The following is a 26856-nucleotide window of genomic DNA, read 5'->3' as shown; positions in this document are numbered from 1 at the left end:
AAGCCACTTGACATTTGCTGAGAACTAACTGCCCGTGTGTCTAGGTATTTTATGCATCCTGTTTTACAGCAGGCCTTTCATGTAAGTATTATCCCTTCTGCAGATGAGCAAACTGAGGCTGATAAAGATTAAGTAACATCCCCTAGATCACCCGGCTAGTAAGAAGCAGAGTTTAGAATTCAAATCCAAATCACCCTGTCTCCTTAAGATGGTAAAGCCAATTTTAATAACATCCACAAAGGAACTAATGTCATAGTGAAATGCAATATTTATACATATGACCACCGTAGGTCTCCTACTGTATATATCCTTTGGTAAAATGTTTACACACCTCACTACACCTAAGGGCACAGGAAATTTTCCCAACCAATACAGCTATCACTGGGGAATGATTTCAAGGAGGAAAATATCCTTTTTTTTTGTTAGGCATGTGAGAAACCATATGGCCAAGCTCACCCTGTAAGTAGCAGACCCTTAGGAACCTGTTTGTTGGGAGTTGTTCCTTGTTGTTGTTCTTTGTTGTTCCTCCCCACTCCCTCCCCTCACCTCCCATGCAGCAACAGGACCTCTTGCAAATCCTAGAACAGAACAGGCTGTTTCTGGCTTCTGGGCCTTTGCTCATGCCCATCACTCTGTGCTTCATTTCCCTCCACCCCTAATTCTGCCCCATGAACACAAAGTCATGCCATAGATGGCATGCTGGAATATATCCCATTAGTCTTCTGTCGTGTCACCTATAGGCTGACTTCATGGCACATACTGTTGTGAGTCTGTACTAGAGAACAGGAATCCAGTTTTTATGGTTTTTGTATATTTGAGTTCCCAACACCAGGGGAGTGCTTTGTGTCCACTGGCTAGCCACAAGTGACTGTTGAAGGCATTAGCAAATTAATGACTTACTGGGCATGTGTTCTTCAGTTTCTAGAAGGGAAAGATCAAACATAGCACTTCATTTGTCCCCTATAAGATGTTTTAGTTATTTTTGAAATTCAGGGGAGATATATAAGGCCTTTACTAGAACTAAGATTCTGAATGACAACACTATAACCCAGTAACATTAGTTCCCCTGATGGAAAATACTGGGATTTAAAGAATCCTGGCTTTTTTTGAGGTATAAGTGACATGTCAGAATGATGTTAGCTTCTTGGGGACTGTGAGACTGTGCCTTCCAGAGCCCATTTATCAAAGGGCCTGGACCTTCCCAGCTGCTTGATTCAGTGCCTTTGTTGTGCATCAGAGGTTGTGGCATCCAGTGAATTAGATCAATGAATGAGACTTGGAGTCAGAGAGTAAAGGGGACCCAGTTCTTGAGAGCAGACTTTTGCATAAGATGTTGACTACTGACCCTCGTCTGGCAGGAATGGGGTTGTAGGAGTTCCTGAAGGGAGACCAGCAGCCTTATTCTGAGAAACGCAAAATACAAACCCCCCAAAATACAACAAACTAACATTTCTGGAGTATTTTTGTGAGCCAGGAGCTCTGCCAAGCATTTTCAAAAGAAAGCCTAATCCCAAAGTCTTCTACTCTCACAGCATGGTGCATATGCCCAGAGACCGAGCCTTGCTGTTCCAGGAGGCCTCGGACATGTGTGAAAAAGAGGTGTGGAAACAAGCAAACACAAAAAGGAGTGGGGTCTACAAGTCATGACTGTGTTCCTGGGGAAGCACTGTGGCCCACCATGACTCTCCAGCTGTTACCAACACGATTTGATAATGGAACTTTATCCTTAACGTTTCATTTAAAAATGGAATGATCTGTCTTGTGGATTACTTTTACATTTTATAGTTTAAAACTATTAGTTCAGCTCTCCTATAAGTCTTCACACAGTAGCTACGTGTATTTTAAGATAGAACAAATGAGTAAGTGGGTCAGGGTTCTTGAAGCCAAGGTTCTCACTGAGAAACAAGGGCTATACAAGTCAGATGGGGGGAGGTGAGAAAGAACCCTCTGGGGATGAGTGGAATTTCACTGTGAATTTAAGATCTCTAACATACACTTATATGTATTTATGCATGTATCTGTGTGCGTGTATGTGTAACTGTGCATGCATGCATATATTTCCTTGCTGTGTCTTTTGGAAGGGTCAAGAAGCAAAGGCATCCCTGTAATGATTACTAATAAGCCTACCTAAGCACCTCCATATTTGTCTCTAATATCACCCTCCTCTAAAACAAATGACATCCCCCTTAGAGATGCCAACATCTTGTTAGGTCAGGAAGTAAGAAACTTAAAAAAAAAAAGCCCTGGCTGGTGTTGCTCAGTGGACTGAGCATGGGCCTGTGAACCAAAGAATCGTGGTTTGATTCCCATTCAGGGCACATACCTGGGTTGCAGGCCAGTTCCCAGCAGGGGACCCATGAGAGGCAACGATGCATTGATATTTCTCTCCCTCTCTCCTTCCCTTCCCCTCTAAAGATAAATAAAATCTTTAAAAAAGAAAGAAAGAAAGAAAAAAGTCTCCAAGAGCACAGGAAACACTTTCAAACACTTTGAGACACTCTGAGCACCAAAATAATTAAGTATGTATTAATTATAAATAGTTGTGGAGGAGGAATTATTAAGTTCATACTGATAATGGATGGGTGGATGGGTGGATGGATGTGGGGAGAGGAGGCTTGCTTACACCTCTGGCTTAAGAAATGACAGGTGCCAACTAGTAAATGCAGAGGGAGGGCGTGCTGGGGCAAGAAAAAGCAACACATCACCACCATCATAGGAAATGTTGGATCAGACACGACTCATCACAGATGCTAAATCCAAGCAGAATTGTGTAGGAAAAGGACTTTTGAATGGTGTGAAAGTTTTTCCCACAGATTGCTTATTAGTTGTAAAAGAAAATGGGTAGTTATAAAATGGAGAAATTGGGCCATACTTTGACCAGGATCAAAATCCACATCGCCATTCAGAGGCAGACAAACATCATGTGCCTCTAGATGTGATGTCCTGAGAACACAGTGTCACCTATGTGGTGGTCTGACTTGGAAGGTACAAGCTGGGTCTAATCATGAGGAAACGTCAGGCAAATGCTCTGTTTAAAAAGCAGGGGAGGGAGAATTGTATTTCAAAAGTATAATTTCACAATTATAAAAGACAAATAGAGGCTCTGGAAATGTTTCAGATTAAAGGAAGCTAAAGAAATGTGGCATCTAAATGTTACCTGACCCTAGACTGGGTCCTGTACTTGAAAGTGGGGGACCAGAGTATGGGGTACCCTAAAGGTCATTATTGGCTCAATTGGCAAAATTGGAATATGCGTTGTGCAGGATCATGTCAATGTTAAAAATACTAAAGGTAGTATCTATAACTACTATATAACTATGTTATGTAAAAGCATTACTCTTAGAAAACACACACTGATGTATTTAGGAATAAAATCCTGGTAAGGCTCAAATGGTTGGTGGTGAGGGGCTTATGTTTATATTTATATTTATACTTATATTTATGTGTATATATATACACAATTTTATATATATACACAATTTTATATATATAAAACAGACATAATATGCAAAAAAGGAAATGGTAAATGTTAATAGCAATAGATAACAATAGCTGAATCTGGGTAAAGGGTAAAAGAGTATATGGCTGTTTTTGTACCATTTATATTCTTGCAACTTTTAACTCTGAAAGGATTCCCCAATAAAAAGTTAAAAATTAAAAAAAAGACCTATATATTACCAAGTCAATGATTGCTTTCTAAATAAATATTTCTTTTATTTTCTGTCCTTCCTGTTTTCTTTCTCCTCATTCTTTTCTCTCTTCTTTTTCTGCCCATCTTTAGAAGTTCAAGGCTGGTGAAAAGGGCATCTCTGTGGGGCAGACTGTCATCACGAAACATCGGAACACTCGGTACTATAGCTGCAGAGTGATCGCCATAACATCACAAACCTTCTATGAGGTCATGTTTGATGATGGCTCCTTTAGCAGAGACACATTCCCTGAGGATATTGTGGTAAGTTCCTGGGGGTGCCTCTTCCCCAGTTTACTTTTTGTATAACTAAAGCACCTGAACTTTTCAGGAATCTTTCTTCTGGCTTTTGAAGTAACTCATTTCACTTACTATTTCATTCATGCGTGCTCTTTCCCACTGTGAAGAAATAGCATTTTCTCTTAGGTTCCTGTGCCTTCATCATTGTAAACAGCAGCTAAGTAAACTTAGACTCATCTTCCTGAATTCTTTTAATTAAATGAGAAGTGTGTGTGGCCAGGAACATAAAATGCGAATTCACCTATTCTTTTTTCTTACAGTTTGCATATTTCAATTTCTTTATTACTTCTTTTTCTTTATGCTTAACTGCATCTGACCTGACAGTGGTGTCTGTGATCTAATGGATGTTTCATATGGGAATAACAAAAATCACACAGAATAAAGGCTGTGGCTTTTACTGGGTTTCTTTAACTGTGGTCTGGAATGGAACGTGTGTGTGTCCCTCATCTACCTGTCTGTCTCCTTGTTTTTCTGTCCCCTCAGTGAACCCTTGGGAATGATTCAGAGGCACTAGTGAATGAGCTTGTTTTTGACTGGATGTTTTAAAGAGGAACACTTTCCCACAGAAGTTTTATGAAACTGAGATCAATCGAAGAACTGGGGGCAGGATTAGTCTAGTGGTCATTGTATTATTCCTTAGTGTTTAAGGGAAGTAACTCCTGCCTTGTTCTAGGAGTAACTCTGCCTTGATGCATTGCTCTTGGTTCTTAGAAAGATATTTCTTAATGACTTTTATAATAATAATTGTGTGTGTGAGATTGCTCATAAATATTTCTAGAACTTTGGTTTCCTGGGGCCAAAGAAACATTGATTTAGTTGGCTTTATTATGCTTTCTTCTCTATGCTAAGTAAGAGACACAAGTTTTTAAACAAAAACAGCCAATTAATTTAGGCAAATTAACCATCCCAGGACTTGATAGTATACCAATAAAGTGCATTGTGCTTCTTTGCAAAATTCTAACTAGAGCTTCACTTTGCTGCATTGCCATTCATAAACAGCAAGCTTTAGTTAGCATGCTTTCCTTTGTTAGAATAGGTTGCCCCTTTAAGCGCTTAGATCAAAGTCACTGAATACCTGTGTGCCAAGCAACACACTGGGTGCTAGCGAAAACAATGAGAAAGGTGTGATTTCTGCTCAGTCCACGGGGCGGGCAGCTTGTAAATGGGTGCTTTCTCTTAGTATTATCAATGCTATGAATGAACCAGATGCAGCTTCCCACCTGCTGGGTCCAGAAGAATGAGTAAGAGACTCCACAGGGTTCGTCAGGCCAACACCGACATGTACCTCATGCCAGTACTGCTTCCAGAACCTGATGTATGTGAACTCATTTCTTCCTCACAAACGCACATGCTAGGCACTGCCTTTTTTCACATTTGAGTCCTAAGGAAACTGAATCACAAAGAGGTAATAAATAACTTTCCCAAGGTCACACATAGCTAATAAGTCTCAGAAAGAGTATTCAATCCCAGAGTCTGGCCTTAAACTGGGATAAAAGGACATTGAAAGCAAGAGGAGAATTGTTTTACAAGGCCATGGAAATATAGAGGATACTAAGTCCCTTGCCTTTCACCAACCTTGCTGAGGTATATATTTATTTCTGAATCAACTGCCTTTTATGCATTTGGAGCTGGAAAAGGAGAGAAAACTTGGGTGGGGAGTGTGGTGAGGGTGTGATAAGAGACTTTGAGCACTAATCCCCAATCCTGAGTAAGTGTACTTTGCCCCCGCTAGTAGTCAATGAATCCTAAATTCTCTTTCACTTCATAATCTTCCACACAACCTGCAGTTTTTAACTTTCCTGGAATGCCTTTAACTTATACTTTGGAAAAGAGTGTCTGTGATCCTGGAAGTTTTTTGAAATTCCGCAAGCCTTTCTTTTGACACCTTCTGTTCCTACTCTATGTAAACCAAAACAAGTTTGGTTTTATGTATGTGTGGGTGTTGTGAGAATACCGGCTTTAAAAGTTATAAGATTGTTTGGAAGTACCATGGCATTGAGATCAGCAAGAAAGGAAAAACAAAATTCATTATAGCTTGATATGCATTACTTAGTGTATTTAGTAAAGGTTCGAGGGGCTGTATGTGCATGCATGTGTATGTGGTCATAGCCTTAGCCTTGGAGAGAAGGGCATCACGTGCAGTGGTAGAGGGGCTGTAGAAGGAGGGGAAGCCTTCCTGAATTTGTGTGAATGGTAATGTCTTCAGGGAAAAAATATAGTCATCTGCAAGCCGGTCTTCTCTCTTTTATCCAATCCTTCCTATCTCTACAGGGAGGGGCCCATAAAAAAACAGAATAATTTTTTGGAGGGCAAGCCTCTTGTAGTCCAGACTTCCCATGCTAGGTGACTATTCTAGGAACCCATCTCTATCAGTGTACCAGCTGGCATTGTTGTGAGAGGATGTGTTCGGCTTCATTAAAATTTTTTGGAAGACTCAACACATTTGCCCATTTCATCATGGGTGATTTAGGAGCACACTTGCCCATGTGGCACTGAGTGTTCAGCTGTTTTTGATAAAAGATGGCATGACTCCCGGGCCCCACTCTCCCTGTTCACTGGATCTTGCCCCGAGCCACTTTTTTTTGTTTCCCTGGATGAAAAGGTCCTCAAGGGGAAAAGTTTTGCCATTGTGGAAGAGGTGAAACAAAAAACGACAGAAGCACTAAAAGGCATCAAAATCAATGAGTTTAAAAACCATTTTGAGCAGTGGAAAAACATCTTGATAGGTGTATTGCATCAAATGGAGAGTACTTTGAAGGTGACTGAGGTTTAAACATGTAAGTATAAGTACACAATTTTTTATAAATAAATTCCAAGTTTTTGGGGTCCCCCCTTGTGTACTCTCTCCCACCCCATGCCTGACATTTTTGGTTACTTGTTTCAGGCCTCTTACACCAAGAAGAAATGTTTCAATCATGTTTTTTCCATAGTTTCTAATAGCATCACCATTTGTTGGCTTTTGTGGCTTCTTGCTCTTTGTTATCTTGGTGTGCTGACTTAGATGTCCCCGTGACATCTCTGGTGGCTCTATAGGGAAAGTTTTTTTCATTATAATATTGTATCAGTCAGAATTCTCTAAGAAACAATCCACTAGGGTGTGTTTAAAGTATTTAATATAGTCAGTATATATATCGTGTGGGTCTTATTGGCTCATATGATTATGGAGTCTGCAACATCCCAAGATCTACATTTGGAAAACTAGTGATGTTGTTGCAGTCTGAGTCTAAAGGGCCAAGAAACAAGAGAGTTGATGGTGTAGTTCTGAGGGGCGTCCAACCTGCGGACCACTGGCTACATGCGACTCAGGATGGCTATGAATGTGGCCCAACACAAAATTGTAAATCTACAATTGTAAAGCATTATGTGATTTTTATGTTATTACATGTTGCCATGTATTTCTCATGGCCCAAGACAATTCTTTCTGTTGTGGCACAGAGACACCAAAAGGTTGGACTCTTTCAGAAGGTAGGCAGGGTTGAGACCCAGGAAGAGCCCATGTTGCATTTAGAGTCCAAAGGCAGGAAAAAGCCAACCCTGCCCAGGTCAAAGGCACTTAGGCAGAAAGAATTCCCTTTCGAGGGGAGGAGGAGGTTACCGTTTTTTGTCCTATTCAGGCCTTTGATTCATTGGATGTACCCATTCACATTGGGGAGGGTAGCCTGCCCTACTCATTCTATCAATTCAAATATTAAACTGATCCAAACACTCTCACTAACTTACCCAGAATAATGGTTAACTAAAACATCATTCAAGCTGACACATAAATTTAACCATCACAGATATATTCTCCTGAGGCATTTAGAAGACTCTTTGCCTGGTGGTGCCAGAAGCTCTGACTCTGTGGCAGAGTGTAATTTCCTTTTCTATAAAACAGTGACCACATCGTTATGGTTGGTTTGTAGCACTCTGTAGATTCAGCCCATTAGCCATGTACCTTGTGCTGGGCATCATCTATCTTCCCACAAGGTGAAGTCATGGTATTTTAAGGCAAGCTTTTAAAATTTAAAGGATTATCAAAGGTTGATTGGGGCCTGCATTTCTCACTGCAATTAATGAAAGCTACATGATTAAATGCCTTTGATGTATGTCACCTAGACTTCCATTTGAGATACTGGAATTTGATGTTACATTTTTAAGACATATTGGAAGAGTATAATTAAGTATATTATAACTATATTTACATGTAAATTATATTGATTCCCCTATATGATATGATGTACATATATTTGCATTGTCATTTTTTGATATTTATCTATACAGAATTATCTTCTGGGAGGTGGAGGCCCTGCTTAGTACCCCAATATTGAGTTTCATGAAGCAGTAAGAATAATGTAATCAGATGTATTTCTGTCTCAGTATCTAGCAGATCATGGCCGAATAATTATTTGATGGAAACACTAAATGCATTTCACATAACTCAGAGAAATCTTGTTTTCATTGAATGATATACCCATGACATCTGAAACTGGTGGTAGAAAATGACTTTTTCTTCTGCTTGAAAACTGTAACCCACACAATGTGCTTATCAGGTGTGAGTGCATCTGGGAAGGTTCTTTCTTCAAATGCACTTGAAGTCAGTATTATGGCTATTGAAGAATGAGCTTCTCTAATCTGCAAGTACTTGGTAACGAGCACAATTTCCATTTTGTAACTACAAAAATCAAATTTGGAATATGAAGTTTAATCATCCAAAACTATCTATGGCATGAATATCTTTCCTTATGAGGCCTAATGCTTTAGTAAAGAAAGGTACCTTTTCTTATTTATAGAATCACTGATTACAAATCACTTTATAAACCCATAGAAGATAATCTTTACTGCAGGCTGGCCTATCCATGTTTTAAAATGAGTTTGCCAAGCATTAAAATGCCTATTTTAGGGTTATGTGACCAGAGAGAGTATTCGAAGCTGTAGGGAGAAACATTCTTTGGACTACCAGGAAATTTATATTCATGCCTAGGTACTTTATTTCTGTGATAGCAAGAAAAATGTCCAAAAATTTTCCTCTCAACAGTACATCTGCAGAATATGTGTATCAGTCCAGTTAAACTCAGCATGCAATCTGTAGCTTTCAAGGGCAGTAATAAATGATGTATTGCAACACACCTCCACCTGTCAGTCTGTGAAATTGCCACACACTTCCTGATGAATTTTTTTGTCTCCTTCTCTTTTGATGGGAATGAAAGTACCCACCTGAGACAACTCAACGAGCACAGAGATTCCAGAGCCCACTTTTAACCTCTGCTAAACCTGCATCCTGGAGCATGTCCGTGTTGACACTAGAGTGATGACTGCTTCCTTTTGTCCAAACTTAGAGCTCATTTCGAGGGAGGAGGTTTGGTCAACAGGATCTGGGTAGTTCTAAGACGAGCACTTAACATTCACCAGTGGATGTGAGAAGAGAAACAGGACCGTTTAGAAATTTGACAGCAAGAGTCCATCACTGAAATTTCCATGAGGACTTGCTATATTTTTCAGCCTCTTGAAATGTGAAAGAAGCATGAGAACTATACTCTTCAGGGTTCTGGGGATATATTGTCATGACTTTTATTTTTTCTGGGCTGTATGGTACAAACTAAAGTTTTTAGGGCTAATTTTTTTTCTCAATTTTTTGAGCAAATTGCTTAAACTTTCAAGCCTCAGGTTTTTCCCCCACTAAGGAGGGAGTAATATTTCCACCTTCTAGGATTATTGGAAGGACTAAATGAGATAAATGCTTAATACATAGTGGGCTCAATATTGTTTTTTTATGATATTAACTTTAGTCTGTGGAACTCTTTTTTCCTTTGTCCTCTCTATTTAGTTTATGCTGTGTTTTCTGTTCTGATGAAACTTGATTAGGAGATGTGTCCTCAGAACTCTGTTCCTACTTCTTAGATTAAATGGGGCCTGTATGTGTGAGATTTCACTGTGTCAGTTTATTGTTTCCACTTGGCTAGTTAGGTGTAGGGGTGACCAGATGTTCTGGAGGCAAAAGAAAATATCTAAGCGGGACAGGGTTGAGAAACTAAGGATTGTGTTTCCCAGAAGCAGTACTGTACTGTGGGATCCTGGGAAGCATTTTTAGATTGCTCTCAGCCTCTAGTTTTGAAGTACCCTGCATTTTCAAGTCAGATGGACATCATACCTCATCCCACATCATTTGTGATGTTGGCTCCAGATTAATGCCCTTAACCACCCTCCTTACCCCTTGAGCTTCTACCATGGTTTTTCTAGAATCAATGGAAATTTGCCAGATGAGGCTCCAGAAACTTTGTTGTTTGAAAATCCTTGAGGTATAGCCCACATATGCATTTAACTGCTCAGGAGCAGTGCCCTAGCTTCTCATTCTTGCCTGAGGATGGACCTGAGAATCTGTGAGATAAAGGGTTCACCAGGTTCCCACTGATGCTCACTTCATCTTGGAAAGCCTTTTGTGCATGCCAAAGAATATCAGTTATTACTTTGATTTTAATCAGTATTCAATTTAAAATGTACTTTTCTAAGTCTTTCACTTCAGCTGACAAATTTTATTTTATTACTGTGTCTAAAAATTTTACACAAAAATAAGAACAAATTCATTTGTTCCTTTATTAATGTTTATAAAAATGTATAAATTTGATAGATCAAATCCTTATCATTTTACATTTAAGTAATCAAATTTCCTTGGATATCTTAACTATGATTACAGATTTAATATGTGCAATTCTTACAAATGTCACAATTTTCTAAGTACTTAATGTCCGTAACTCTAATAAACCAGACATTAGTTCAGTTGTTCAAATTCTTTTAAGTATTTCAAACATCTTCAAAAAACAAATAACATAAAGCAGTGCAATATTTATAAAACACATTACCTTTATAAATATAATTTATATTGGATTGATTATATTTAAACACAGTGTAATTGATGGATATATAAATAGAAAGAACATACCCACCAAGGGGAATTAAATTACTATCTTTACTAGGAGTTTACTAAGAAAAAATCATCAAAGAACCTCAGGGCCTTTCAGAGGCATAGAATCTAGTTGTTGTCTTTGAAAACTAAACCCACAGTTACCAGGCAGGGGCTTCTAACTAAGGTCAGATTTCATCTGATTCATCAATATCCTAAACCTCTCATCCTTCATGAACTGTCTCAGGTTAGGCCCTGGCATTTTATTCCCTTTTGTGTAATTCTTATGTGGGATTTTGCATTAAAGCCTCGGGCATACTAATGAATTGTTGAAGCCCTTATTTGAGTTGGACTCCCTTTCTTTTTTATAAATTGTATGTATCTTAATGACCATGGTTCTGTAGCTGGCTTCATTGACAATTTCCATTTAGCACTGGTGATCATCTGAAGAAAAGTATGTAATTCCCCTGATTTTCCATGCAGGAGATTAACTAGTTGCCCTGAAGACACGCTGTCAGTTATATTTTTCTTCAAATATATACCTCCCTCACTTGACAGTATTTCTCTTACTTGTGTAAGTATTTCTTTTAATAATTATATTAAGGTGATTGGTTTAGGGAACTTATTCCCAGGAGAAAGGTTCCTAGTGTTCCTAGTGTATTCTTTTAAAGGGGAGTCAAGGTATACCATCTCATCTTCTATCTAAAAAATCAAAATAGGGGACTTCCGCCAAGATGGAGGCATAGGTGGAAACACTGTGCCTTCTCCCACAACCAAGTTTGAATACAACAAAGATTTGGAGAAACAAAGACACAACCAAAGGACAGAAAATTGAATTATACGGAAGTCCGACTACATCTAACCGTTCAACGGGACAGTAAGAGGGACGGAGCCAGCAGCCAGCAGGGTCGGGCAGGACAGGGCCCCGACCCAGGCACGCAGGCAGACGGGAACCAGTTGGGGTGCGGGGCAGACCACGGGCGCATATTCACGCACAGTGAGAGAGACCACGCAGGCCCCAGGGGGCGAGGGCTGACAGCGGTGGCACACTCACATGCAGTGGGACGAAACGCGTGGGCCTGGTGACGTCAGCAACTGCGGCACCGGTGAGGGCCGCGGCGGCAGGCAGCGGACAGGACGCCATACTCCCTCTTTGACCCCGCCCCCACATACAGCGTCTCAACCCAGCGACTTAGTTGCCCTGCAATACCAGTGAGAGCCACTGTCCCTCTTTGACCCCGCCCCCACATACAACATCACAACCCAGCGACTTAGTTGCCCTGTTCTAGTGAACACTTTAGGGCTCTGATCCTGCTATGGAACAGGCACAAACAGCCCAAAAGATGGCGCGAGAAGAACTCAAAGTCCCAGAGCCAGTAACTCTAAGCGACTGAGAAATTGCCAGCCTCTCAGAAGCACAATTCAAGACACTATTTATCAGGATGCTCACAGAACTGGTAGATTATAGTCACAAATTAGAGGAACAAAGTCACAAATTAGAGGAACATATGAAGGCTAAACTAATTGAAATGAAGGGAGATGTCCAGGAAACCAATAGTGATGGAAAGGAAACTGGGACTCAAATCAAGGGAGTGGACCAGAAGGAAGAATGAAACATCCAACCAGAAAGGAATGAAGAAATGAGAATTCAAAAAAATAAGGAGAGGCTTAGGAACCTCCAGGACATCTTTAAACGTTCCAACATCCGAATTATAGGGGTACCAGAAGGGGGAAAGAAACAGCCACGAGTGGAAAACTTATTTGAACAAATAATAAAGGAGAACTTCCCCAGTCTGGCAAAGGAAATAGACTTCCAGGAAATCCAGGAAGCTCAGAGAGTGCCAAAGAAGTTGGACCCAAGAAGGAACACACCAAGGCACATCATAATTACATTAGCCAAGACCAAAATGAAGGAGAGAATCCTAGAAGCAGCAAGGGATAAGGGGACAGTCACCTACAAAGGAGTACCCATCAGACTGTCAGCGGATTTCTCAAAAGAGACCTTACAGGCAAGAAGGGGCTGGAAAGAAGTATTCCAAGTCATGAAATCCAAAGACCTACATCCAAGATTGCTTTATCCAGCAAAACTTTCATTTAGAATGGAAGGACAGATAAAGTGCTTCTCAGATAAGGTCAAGTTCAAGGAGTTCATCATCACCAAGCCCTTATTATATGAAATGTTAAAGGGACTTATATAAGAAAAAGAAGATGAAAAATACTAACAGTGAAAGGACAGCAAACACACAGTTATTAACAACCACACCTAAAACAAAAGCAAACCAAGAGGACAGCTAGATCAGGAGTGGAACCATAGAAATGAAGAACACATGGAGGGTTAGAAACAGGGGGGGTGGGAGGGGGAGAAGGGGGGAGAAGGCACAGAAAATAGCATAGATGGTAGGTAGAAAATAGATAGGGGGGAGGGCGAGAATAGTGGGGGAAATATAGAATCCAAAGAACTTGAGACACGTGGTTATAAACTAAGGGGGGGAGAATGGTGGGGGAGGGAGGGTGAGGGTGGAGGGGAATGAAGGGGGGGAATAGAACAACTGTAATGGTATAATCAATAAAATATTTTTAAAAATACATTAAAAAATAAAAATAAAAAATAAAAATAACAGTATTGAACCTGCAGGCAATATTATTAATTTTCAGGACTTCATCATTTCCTTTCAGTGCAGAGCTTAAATCCAAAGGTGGCAGTCATCATGAACCAAATCTATCCTGTGTTTGGAAATATTCAGTGATATTCTTTTTGATTTATGTGTTCAACACTGCTAGGCACCATAGGGGATTCAAGTTGTGTAAACATAGGTGTAGGAGTAATTGAGGTGTTACAGAGGCAAAATAAATACCCAAGTCGTTTCAAAGACTAAGAAAAATGTTGGCCCTGACGAGTGTGGCTCAGATGGTTGGATGTTGTTTCACATAGCAAAAGGTCACTGATTTGATTCCCAGGCAGGAGAGAGTTCTCAGAAGCATTCTATGCCATGGGATCCTGGGAATATCTTAGGTTTTCAAGTCTAGTAGGCACAGAGTCATTATATTACAGTGGCAGAGAGCAGGTTGACCGAGAGATACCTCTTGTCAGTGGGGCCTCCTCAGCTTTGGGAATTCATGCCCCATCCCAGCCCATTTGTGTTGTTTATTACTGATGTTTCTTACCTTAGCCCCCTACCAGGAGATGATCTAAAAGATTTTACAAGAAAAATATCCAGTGAAGGTTATTGAAAATAAGTTCACAGATGAAGTAATCATGATGGGGAGGAGTTGAGCTGGGTTACTGACTTGTGAGGATCCTTTATGTATTCTATATACAAGTTCTTTGTTGGATGTTTTGTTATTTTTTCTCCTAGTTCAAGTAATACTTAATTTTCTGAGTATAACAATTTATTTTTCTATTCATCAGTTGATGGACATTGGATTATTTCTTCTTTTGGGCTATTGTGAGTAATGCTGCTATGAAAATTTGCTTTGAAGCCTTTTGTGGACATGTGTTTTCATTTTTCTGGGATAAATATCTAGGAGTGAGATTACTGAGTTGTATATCAGATGATGTTTAGTTTTATTAGAATCTGCCATACTCTTCAAAAGTTGCTTTACCATTCTGTATTCCAACCAGTCATGCCAACACCGGGTATTGTTAGTCTTTTCAATAATATCATTCTAGTAGGTGTGTTACCATATCTCAATGTGATTTTAATTTTTTATTTTGCTGATAATTAATGGTTTGGGGCACCTTTTCACATGCTTATTAGCCATTTCTACATCATCTTTGTTGAAAAGCCTACTAAAATATTTCACTGATTTTTTAAAAAAATATGTTATTATTTTTAGAGGGGGGAAGGGAGAGAGAGGGGGAGAGAAACATCAATGAGTGAGAGATGTATGAGCAATATATCTTTTTTTAAAATAATTTTTTTTAATTCTTGTTCAAGTACAGCTTTCTGTCTTATATTCCCAGCCCTGCCGGCCCCCCACCCAGTGCTCCCCACCTCCCTCCCATTTCTGCCCCCCACCCTTATCGTCCGTGTGTTATTGTCCGTGTGTCCTTTATACTTGTTCATGTGAGTCCATCCCCTTTTCCCCTATGATTCTCGCCCCTCTCCCCTCTGGGCCCTATCAGCCTGTTTGAGTGTCATTATTCATATTTTGCTTGCTTATTTGTTTGGTTGTTTAGATTCCTGTTAACAGTGATGTCATATGGTATTTATCTTTCACCGCCTGGCTTATTTCGCTCAGCATAATGCTTTCCAGTTCCATCCATCATGTTGCAAAGGGTAGGAGTTCCTTCTTCCTTTCTGCAGCATAGAATTCCATTGTGTAAATGTACCATACCTTTTTGATCAAGTCATTTACCGATGGGCATCTAGGTTGCTTCCAACTCTTGGCTATAGTAAATTGTGCTGCTATGAACATTGGGTTCATAGGTTCTTTTGGATTGGTGTTTCAGGGTTCTTAGGATATGCTCCTAATAGTGGAATTGCTGGGTCAAAAGGCACGTTCATTATTAGTTTTCTTAGAAAATTCCATACTGTTTTCCATAATGGTTGTACCAGTCTGCAATCCCACCAACAGCGAACTAGGGTCCCCTTTTCCCCACAACCTCTCCAGCACTTGTTGTTTGTTTCTTTGTTTATGATAGCCATTCTGACTGGTGTAAAGTGGTATCTCATTGTGGTTTTAATTTGCATCTCTCTGATAGCTAGCGATATTGAGCATCTTTTCATGTGTCTCTGGATCCTCTGTATGTCCTCCTTGGAGAAATGTCTGTTCAAGTCCTTTGCCCATTTTTTAATCGGGTTGCTTGTCTTCTTAGAGTGTAGTCATGTGAGTTCTTTGTATATTTTGGAGATGAAACCTTTGTCTGAGGTGTCATTGGCAAATATGTTTTCCCAAACTGTTGCTTCTCTTTGTATCTTGATACTGCTTTCCCTAGCCATGCAGAAGCTTTTAATTTTAATGAGATCCCATTTGTTTATTCTTTCCTTTATATCCCTTGCTCTAGGAGATGTATCAGTAAAAATCTTGCTGGGTGGAATATCCGAGATTTTCCTACCAATGTTCTCCTCTAGGGCTTTAATGGTTTCACGACTTATATTTAAGTCTTTTATCCACCTTCAATTTATTTTGGTGTATGGTGTAAGTTGGTGCTCAAGTTTCATTTTTTTGCATGTAGCTGTCCAGTTCTCCCAATACCTTTTGTTGAAGAGGCTATCTTTACTCCATTTTATGTTATTGCCCCCTTTGTCGAATATTAATTGACTGTAGAGAGTTGGGTTTATTTCTGGGCTCTCTGTTCTATTCCATTGGTCTATGTGCCTGTATTTATGCCAGTACCAGGCTGTTTTGATTACAGTTGCCTTGTAATACAGTTTGATATCAAGTATTGTGAACCCTCCTACTTTGTTCTTCTTTCTCAACATTGCAGCTGCTCTTCGGGGTCTTTTATGGTTCCATATAAATTTCTGAAGTGTTTGTTCTATGTGAAATATGCCATTGGTACTTTAATGGGTATTGCATTGAATCTGTAAATTGCTGTGGGTAGTATGGACATTTCGATGATGTTAATTCTTCCTATCCATGAACATGATATATGTTTCCATTTGTTTGTGTCTTCCTTGATTTCTTTCTTCAGTGTTGTATAGTTTTCTGCATACAGGTCTTTTACCTCCTTGGTTAGGTATATTCCTAGGCACTTTATTTTTCTTGTTGCTATACCGAATGGGATTTTTTTCTTGATTTCTGCTTCTGCTGCTTCATCGTTGGTATACAAAAATGCCTTTGATTTCTGGATATTGACTTTGTGTCCCGCTGTTTTGCCAAATTCATTTATTACGTCGAGTAGTTTTTTGGTAGCGTCTATAGGATTATCCATGTACACTATCATGTCATCTGCAAACAATACCAGTTTTGTTTCCTCCTTTCTGATTTGGATGCCTTTTATTTCCTTTTCTTGTCTGATTGCTGTGGCTAGAACTTCTAATACTATATTGAGTAGAAGTGGTGAAAGTGGGCAACCTTATCTTGTTCCTGATCTTAGTGGAAAAGATTTTAGTTTGAGCAATACTCAAACTAAAATATTGTATGAGCAATATATGAATTGGTTGCCTCTCTCATGCCCCCAACTGGGGACCTGGCCTGCAACCCAGGCATGTGCCCTGACTGGGAATCAAACAAGTGAATTTGATTCTCAGGTCAGCACTCAATTCACTGACCCATGCCAGCCAAGGCTATTTTACTGATTTTTTAAGTGCGCTGCAAGAGTTTGTTGTATATTCTGTATTTGAATCCTTTCTTAAGATATGATTTATAAATATTTTCTTCTAGTTTGTATCTTGTTTTCACTTTCCTAATAGTAGTGTCTGAAGAGCAAAAGTTGTAAATTTTGATGAAGCCCAGTTTATCAATAGCTCCTTTATAAATTATGGTTTTAGTTTATCACTTAAGAAATCGTTACCTAACTCAAAATCACAAAGATTTTCTCTTATGTTCTCTTCTAGAGTTTATAGTTTTAGGTGTTGTTACATTTAGAACTATGATCCATTTTGAGTTAATATTTGTGTGTTGTATGAGGCACCACAGGGGTGAAATCCATGCAACATTATTTAATGAATTGTAATGAGAATTAAATGATAAAAGATTTATAATCATCATAGTGCAGCTCCTTACACATAGTAGGTACTCAAAAAAAAGTGGTTCCTTTCTGCTCTTTGACTTACCTTCCTCAAAATTGCACAACAGAATGGGAAAAGCTATTTTAATTATTTCTTTTAGTATTCTGAACTTGAAGAAAGCCTTTTGGACAGCTCATTTGTGGATCTGTTTAATATCAGGAATATTTAAGAATGTGTATTGTATAGATCTTCAAAAATTTAATTCAAACATTATAATTTTTATACTTTTAGAGAAAGACTAGAAAATACCAGATAAAATAGTGGTTCTTTCTGCAGTGAGATCTTATGATAAATGTGCTTAGACCTAAAAAATACTTTCACAGATTTTAGATCACTGTTTCTAATATCAGGTCAAACTGGGACATAGTTTGTTTTTCCAAAGAAATAAAGCAGGAAGGGAGGGGTAAAAAAGAATTTTTTTTTACAAGTGCAATAGAAGTTAATGAAGAAGTGCTTAAAGAAGAAATTAAACTCCAATTTTTCTATTTTAACCTGAGCTTGTCTGTCATAACTTATCTCATTTTGATATATAACATCCACTAAGCTTCAAACTTCTTGAAAACAAGGACCATGTCTGTTTAAATTACTGATGTGTACCTAGATCTCAATACAGAGCTTGCTTTATAGTAAGTGTGCAATAAATAGTTGTTGAACTAAATGATGACTAAATAAATTAATACTAACAGCCATTACATTCAGGTATTAAGTTTGTTATTCTATACTTCAGACATTAGTATATTATTTTAAAATTCATCATTAAGAATGTCAAGAATTGTTTTTAAGTTTTGGTCCGAGTTTGTATTGTAGGTTTCATGCCTTTCCGGGTAAAGAACGTTTTGTTCTCAGAGCTGAGCTGTGTTCCAGCAAGACTTCAGTATTTTCAGCTTCCACATAGATACCTGTAAATAAGCAGGTCCCTGAAAATATTTGAATACACTGTTCAGGTGAAGTGAATTGTTATGTAGAGTCTCACCACCATGAGACTGAGTACTCTTCATGAAAAGAAGGCTAAGGGAATTACTGCAGCATGGAATTAATGAAATTAATGCAACTTGCTGGGTACCTGTGTGTACTCAAGGGTCGGACTATTAGGAAATGTCTCCAATGGTCTCAGCTGGCTTCCCCATGAATGTTCAGCTGTGAACTCTGGGTATTAGTGAGAACACTTCTATATCTCAGAGGAGGCTAAACAAACTTTCGTTTAAGAGAAACTACAGACATAATGAAAATTCTTTATGTCTTTTAATAAGTACATGGTCAGATATCACTGTTGGTGTACATCATGGTAGAATATCAGAATGTCATCAGTCATAATTGACTGTTCTCTTCCTTTGTAAAATGAAAATGGTACACTAATATCTCTGATGCAAGGTTTCAAACTTTTAAATCTTTCCTTGTCACTGTGTCGTATAACCACGCATTCGCATAAAGGCCTTTAATTTTCCAGAGCTGACCCTTCATGTAGCATACTTGTAAGCATAGTGTTCTGCATACAATTTCTGAAATATGTAGCTAACACTGAGAGCTTCCTAAGGTGCAAATAGTCAACAGGGAACTGCCTGTGTACAAGCCCTTTTACATTATCTTTCACCTTCACCGAACCCGAGATGCAAAGACACCAGGATGTAGCGTATACATTGGTGACACCTCCCAGATGATATTGGGTCATAAATTAACAGTTATGTTCCTATTTGATCATGGAGTTTAAATTATTTTGGTAATAGAATGAATTTACATTATTGTTTGTTAAGTGTATTAAGTAGAAGTCAGTACCATCCATTTAGTTACGAACTGACACTGTCTTCATTTGAAAAAAATTTTATTGTATTTTTTCTATTACCCTTTAGTCCTCTTATACCCTTCCCCAGCAATCATTACACTGTTGATGTCCATGTCCATGAGTCTTTTTTCCTTTTTGCTCATTCCCTTCACCCTCTAACCTCTGCCTTCCTACCCCAGCCATCATCCTGCTCTCTGTCTATGAGTCTGTCTCCATTTTGCTTGTTAGTTCAGTTTGTTCATTAGACTCCACATGTGAGTGAAATCATATGGTGTTTGTCTTTCTCTGACTAGCTTATCTCACTTAGCGTAATGTTTTTCAGGTCCATTCATACTGTCACAAAGGGTAAAAGTTTCTTCTTTTTTAAGGCTGAGTAGTATTCTATTGTCTAAATATTGCATAGCTGTTTTATCCACTTATCTGTTGATGTACACTTCAGCTGCTTCCATATCTTGGCGATTGTAAATAATGCTGCAGTGAACATAGGGGTGCTTATGTTCTTTCGAATTCATGTTTTGAGTTTCTTCAGATATATTCTCAGAAGTGGGATTGCTGGGTTAAAATTTTAAGGAAATTTAAGAGGTCTGTTTTTAATTTTTTTAGGTAACTCCATACTGCTTCCCACAGTGACTGCAACAGTCTACATCCCCACCAACAGTGCAGAATGATTCCCCTTTCTCCTCATCTTTGCCAACACTTGTTTGTTGATTTATTGATGATAGCCATTTTGACAGGTGTGATGTGATATCTCATTGTGGTTTTACTTTGCATTTCTCTGAGAATTAATGATCTTGAGCATCTTTTCATATGTCTATTGGCTATCTGTTTGTCCTCTATGGAGAAGTGTCTATTCAGGTCCTTGGCTCATTTTTCAGTTGTGTTGTTTGTTGGTTTGTTTGTTTGTTTTTGGTGTTGAGTTTTGTAAGTACTTCATTATTGGATTTGCTGTTGAATTTTGTAAGTACTTCAAATTTTGGATTTTAACTCCTTAACAGATGTATTGGAAAATATGTTCTCCTATTCTGTGAGTTGTGTTTTTATGTTGTGGATGATTTCCTTTGTCATGCAAAAACCTTGTAGTTTGATGTAGTCCTATTTGTTTATTTTTTCTTTTGTTTCCCTTGCCTGGGGAGATGTATCTGATAAAATATTGCTATGAGCAATGTCTGAGATATTGCTGCCTATGTTTTGTCATAGGATTTTTATGGTTTCAGGTCTAATATTTAAGTCTTTGATCCATTTTGAGTTTATTCTTGTGTGTGGTGTAAGAAGGTGGTCTAGTTCCATTTTTCTGTATGTATGTGTCCAATCATCCCAACACCATTTATTGAATAAACTGTCTTTAGCCCATTGTATGTGCTTGCTTCCTCTGTCAAAAATTAATTGACTGTAAAGGTGTGGGTTTGTTTCTGGGTTCTCAATTCTGTTCCATTGATCATGTGTCTGTTTTTATGCCAGTACCAAGTTGTTTTGAATACTAAGGGCTTATACTACAGTTTGCTATTAGGTAGCACAATTCCTTCAGCTTTATTCTTTCTCAGGATCACTGTTGCTATGCGGGGCCTTTTGTGATTCCCTATAAATGTTTGAAATATTTGTTTAGTTCTGTGAAATACATTATTGGAATTTTGATTGGAATTGTTTTTGCATCTATAGATTGCTTTGGGTAGTATGGATTTTAATGATGTTAATTCCTCCTATACATGAACATAGTATGTGCCTCCATTTATTTGTATCTTCTTCAGTTTCCTTCTTCAGTATCTTACAATATTCCAAATACAGGTCTTTTACACCCTTGGTTAGATTTATTCCTAGGGGTTTTGGGGGGTTTTTTTGAAGCAACTGTGAATAGGATTGCTTCCTTGATCTCCCTTTCTGTTAGTTTGTTATTGGCATATAAAAATGCAGCTGATTTCTAGATATAATTTTGCATCCTGCTACTTTGCTGAATTTATCAGTTCCTATAGTTCTTGGTGGAATCTTTGGGGTTCTCTGTGTATAGTATCATGTCATCTTCAAGTAAAGGTAGTTTTACTACTTCCTTTCCAGTTGGCATGCCTTTTGTCTCTTCTTCTTGTCTGATTGTTGTGGCTAGGACTTCCAGTACTATGTCGAGTAAGAGAGGTGAAAGTGGACATCCTGTCTTGTTCCCAATCTTAAGGGGAATGCTCTAAGTTTTTGCCCTTTGAGTATGATGCTGGCAGTGGGTTTGTCATATATGGTCTTTATTGTGCTTAGGTATGTTTCCTCTAGTCCCACGTAACTGAGAGTTTTTATCATAAGTGGGTGCTGGATTTTATTAAGTGCCTTTTCTGCATTTGTTGATATGATCATGTGGTTTTTATCCTTCATTTTGTTTATGTGGTGAATCACATTTCTTGATTTGTGAATGTTGCACCAATGTTGCATTCCCGGAATAAATCTCACTTGATCTTGGTGATCTTTTTGATGCATAGCTCTATTCAGTTTGCTAGTATTTTGTTGAGGGTTTTAGCATCTATGTTCATCAGGTATATTGACCTATAATTTTATTTTTTTTGTAGTGTCTTTATCTGGTTTTGGAATTAGGATAATGCTGGCCTTGTAAAATGAGTTTGGGATTGTAACTTCTTTTTTTAAGATTTTATTTATTTATCTTTAGAGGGGAAGGGAAGGAGAGAGGGAGAGAAATATCAATGCACGGTTGCCTTTCGTGTGTCCCCTGCTGGGAACTGGCCTGCAACCCAGGCATGTGCCCTGACTGGGAATCGAACCGCGATACTCTGGTTCGCAGGCCCGTGCTCAATCCACTGGGCTACACCAGCCAGGGCTGGGATTGTAACTGTTGAATTTTTTGAAATACTTTGAGAAGAGAGACTTTAGCAGTTCTTAGAATGTTTGGTAAAATTTACCTGTGAAGCCATCCAATCGAGGGATTTTGTTTGCTGGGATTCTTTTGATTACTGCTTCGGTGTCACTAGGTATGATCTGTGTATTCAGATTCTCTGATTCTTCCTGATGTAGTTTAGGAATATTGTATGTTTCTGGGAATTTATCCATTTTGTCTGGGTTGCCCAGTTTGTTGGCCTATTGTTGTTTGTATTTTCTTATAGTCCTTTGTATTTCTTTGGTGTCAGTTGTTAATTCTCCTCTTTCATTTCTGATTTTAGTTGTGTCTTTTTCCTTTTTTCCTTGATCAGTCAGGTTAAAGGTTTGTCATTCTTTTTATCTTTTCAGAAAACAATCTTTTGGATTCATTGATCTCTTTTATTTTTTATAGTATTTTGTTTATTTCTGCTATGACCTTTATTATTTCTGTAGTTCCACTCACTTTGAGCTTCATTTGTTACTTTTTTTCATTTCCCTTAATGGAAATGGAAAGTGTAAAGTTAGATTGTTTTTAAGCTTTTTTTTGTTTCTTTAGATGGGCTTCTAATGCTATGAATTTCCCTCTTAGGACTGCTTTCTCAGTCTCCCGAGGATTTTGGGTATTTGTGTTTTCCTTTTTTGTTGTTTTAAGTTATCTTTTGAATTCTTCCTTGATCTTGTTTACCCATTTATTGTTTAATAATGTGTTGTTTAGTTTCCATGTTTTTGTGTCTTTATTGTTCGTTTTCTTCTTGTGACTGATTTCTAGTTTCAGAGTGTTATGGTCAGAGAAGATGCTTGATATGATTTAAATCTTCCTAAATTTATTGAGATGCGTTTTATTTCCTAACATGTGGTGCATCCTAGAAAACATTTCCTATGCCCTTTGAAAAGAATGTGTATTTTGCTGCTTTGAGATGAAATGCACTAAAGATAATTAAATCCATTTCATCTGGAATGTTATTTAAGGCCACTGTTTCCTTGTTGTTTTTCTGTAAGATTTATCCATTGAAGTCAAGGAGTGTTAAAAATCCTCTCCTGTTACTGCATTTGTATCATTGTCCCTTTTTATGTCCATGAAGATGTGTTTCACATATATAGGTGATCTTCTGTTGGGTGCATAAATGTTTACTAGGATTGGATCCTCTTGTTGGATTGTTCTCTTTATCATTATGTAGTATCCTTCTTTGTCTCTTACTTTAGCTTTGGTTTTGAAGTTTATTTTGTCAGAAATAAGTATTGCTACCCCTGCTCTTTTTCCCTTTGCAAGAATTATCTTTTCCCATTCCTTTACTTTTAGTCAGTATATATGTTTTATTCTGAGGTGGGTCTGTTGAAGACAGCATATGTATGGGTCTTGTTTTCTTATCCATTTATCTACCCTCTCTCTTTGATTGGAGCTTTTAAACTATTTGCATTTAAAGTGTTTGTTGACATATATGTATTTTTTGCCTTTTGGGGTTTTTTTAAAACTATATCCCTGTTTTGTTTTGTTTTTCCTTTTCTTTTTCGTAAGGGAAACCTTTTAACATTTGTTGTAATACTGGTTTTGTAACAAACTCCTTTAGCTTATCTGGGATGCTCTTTATCTGCCTTTCCATCTAAATGATATGTTTGCTTTGTTGTAGGTCCTTGCTTTTCATATCTTTGAATGTGTCATGGAAATTTCTTTTGGTCTGAAATGTGTCTGTTGATAAATCAAATGACTGTTTTATGGGAGTTTCCTAATAAGTAACTAACTGCTTTTCTCTTGCAGCATTTTATGATTCTCTCCTTGCCTTGAAGCTTTGCCAATTTAATTATGAATGTGTCTCATGTGGGCTTCTTTTGATTCATTTTGTTTGGTACTTTCTGCACGTTTTGGACTTTGTTTTTTCCTTCACCATATTAGGGAAGTTTCTGTCATTATGTTTAAAATAATTCCTCAATCCCCTACTCTCTCTCTTCTCCTTTGTGTATGCTTATGATGCAGTTTTTGTTAAACTTCATGAAGTCCTAAGGGTCCATTTAACCATCCTCATTTTTAAAATTTTATTTAATTAAAAAAATTTTTTGCTGCCCTGCTTGGGTGTTTTTTTCAACCTTGTCTTCCAAATCACTGATTTGATCCTCTGCTTCATCTAACATACTGTTTATTCCTTCCAGTGTACTATTTTTTGAGATATTGTATTCTTTATTTCTGGGTGGTCCTTTTTTATGGTTTCTATGTCTTTTTACATGCTGTTGAGCATCCTTATGATCATTACTTTGAACTCCATACCTGGTAATTTGCTTGCCTCTGTTTAATTTAGCTCTTCTTCTAGAGAATTCTCTTATTCTTTCATTTGGGGCCTGTTTCTTTATCTTCCCATAAAGATATGGGAAGATATGGCTGCCTCTTTGTGTTTGTTTCTACATGCTAGTTAGATCTGCAGAGACTCATGCAGACTGACATCAGACACTGCCTGTGACTGGCCCTGGGAAACGCGTTGGGATCTGTCAGTGATCCACAGCTTGTAGCTCCCTCTGAGCATTAGACTTTAAGGGGGTTCAGCTAAAGTTAAATCTTCTAGTGATCTGCTCTGCCTGCAGGCTGTCTGATAGGCTCAGTTACTGAAAGAGCCTCCAGTTTGACTCCTCCGTGACAGGGCTTAAGCTCTATAGGGTGAAACAAGGGATTCCTGCAAGTGGGGCTATTCCTTCCCCAGTCTGATTCCACTTGGTGGGGAGTGCTCTGCCTGAGAAAGATGGCCTCTGCAGTGTGGGGAATGACTTATCACAGGGGTCTGGCTTCTGACACTTCAGCTCTCTCCCCAGAGCCACCAACCCCAGACTCTCTTCATAGGGCTCTAGCGTGCTCTGCCTTCCCTCTGCCGCCCAGGGTAAGCAGCTGCAAGTGAGTTTTTGTGTGTTGGTCCTTTAGGAGGTTGTTTGAATCTTTAGCCGTCTCTCCCTGGTGGACAGAAACCCCACTGCATTTTACAGCTGGGTGGTATTTGGGTTCCTTTCCTGGTTCAGATGCTATAGTCTAAGGAGCCCAGCTTGCGGTTTAGATCACACACTTCTCTGGGGAAACCCACAGCCACTGTAATATCCCTCCAGTACTTCAGATGCTGTCTGTGGGAACCGAGGAAGTCCTCTTGTGCCTCCACACTACCTACCAGTGTCAGTGTGGTGATGTGGTTTCTTCTGTAAGTCCTTGGTTATATAAGGCTTCTCTCTAGCTGGTGTTCAGTTAGTTATTCAGGATGCTTTTTCTATAATTTGGTTGTAATTCCACTTTGATCCTAGGAGAAAGTTAGTGTAGCTTCTGCCTGCTCTGCCACCTTCTTATCTTGAATCCTCTCAAGTCATTTAATTTTTTAGTCTTTCTCTTTAAAATGGGGACATTTGGCCTAGGGGCTGTTACAGGCCTCTTCAGATTCTGGCAGGGAAGAAAAGCAGTGGGTTATCTCTAATCATCTCTGCCCATGAACGTGGGAGTGTGTCCTGCCACAGCCATCCCCTCTTTTGTACATTCACATTCTCCTGTTGTGATTTCAGGCTTTAATGATCACTTGTGTGGGAATGTGAGGCCAAGGCCTGGCAAGTGGCTGTGGTGTGGGTTCGTAATGCCACACTCCCAACATGTCATGCCATTTGTATATTGCATTTGTATCATTTAGAGAACAAGTTATTCTTAAGTCTCATCCCAGGCATAATTTTTCTTGAGATATTTTTATCTACCATGAAGTTTTTTTTTGCAGTTGTGCATTTCACCACAGAAACTTTATAAGCCTTTCCATAGCAGTAGGCTGAGCCCCAACACATCTGTCTATTACTTCAGTTCGGTACTTTTTGCTTCACCCATTTGGGAGCCACCCTGTTGGAGCATCCTCAAAAGGATGCTCCCTCTCTTTGGCCATGGAAGAAGCTGATATAATAAGAGCTAAAAAATATATAGCCAGAGAGTGACTGAGATTAGATTAAGGGAAATGTTAACTGTTCATCTATGTCCAGTTTTTCTTCCATTCTTGTGCATATTGAATTCCCAATACTTCGGTGATAGAAGAAAGTGTGCAGAAAAGGGCTTTGGAAATTTTGGAACCATAATCTTAGTCCTGCTTATCACTTCCGTGGGACTTGGGGAGGTCATTCAATGAGGGAATCTTAGCCACAGTGTTGGTTGTCTAGTCTGAGTAGTCATGGCTCAGTTCGGGTCTGCTGCATGAATGAGATGGGCTAATGAGTAAGTGTGCAGTCCCCCTCACTGCAGCCTTTAAAACACCCCATTCCCTCCCCCATTCTCCTTGGTGACCCCTTCCAACTCCTACCCCTAGAGGAACTTTCTTCTGCCATACATCTGTGAGTGGTTCTCAGGCCCTTTATTGAACACAAGTGAGGAGGTAGCTCACTACCAATTTACTGCAATAATGATTAGGAAGCTTTTATTTCTTTGTGTAGAGTTTAAACACTGCCTTTGCAATACTCCATGAGCCAGTCTTAATTTGTGACTTCTAGTGCAAAACTGGAAAAAAATGCATTCTCTCTTTTCATGCCTATAGAGAGCTATCAGTTTCCTCCTGAGTCTTCTCAAATCCAAACAAAACTGTACTCCTGCCTGAATCAGTTAAAATATATTTGTTGTAGGAAGGAATGAATGATTTAATGAAAAAATGGTTTTCAGAATGCTCTCCTCCAGGACACTCAGGATGATAATTTTTGGACA

At 38.7% G+C, this 26856-nt stretch overlaps 1 protein-coding gene across 2 annotated transcripts in view; it reads left to right on the top strand.

Moving 5' to 3' along the window:
• Positions 1-26856, top strand: part of KDM4C (lysine demethylase 4C) — a 404720-nt gene that overhangs the window by 357654 nt on the left and 20210 nt on the right. For both annotated transcript variants that reach the window (XM_037061395.1, XM_037061394.1), the window contains one exon: positions 3782-3952. In XM_037061395.1, coding sequence (XP_036917290.1) covers positions 3782-3952 — 171 coding nt within the window. The remainder of the gene's footprint in view (positions 1-3781; positions 3953-26856) is intronic.

The sequence above is a fragment of the Sturnira hondurensis genome, unplaced genomic scaffold, assembly GCF_014824575.4.
Source record: "Sturnira hondurensis isolate 20B ecotype Veracruz unplaced genomic scaffold, ASM1482457v3 Scaffold0013378, whole genome shotgun sequence".
Lineage (NCBI taxonomy): Eukaryota > Metazoa > Chordata > Mammalia > Chiroptera > Phyllostomidae > Sturnira > Sturnira hondurensis.
Note: the sequence above shows the minus strand (reverse complement) of the source record. Positions and strands in the feature narration are given on the sequence as shown.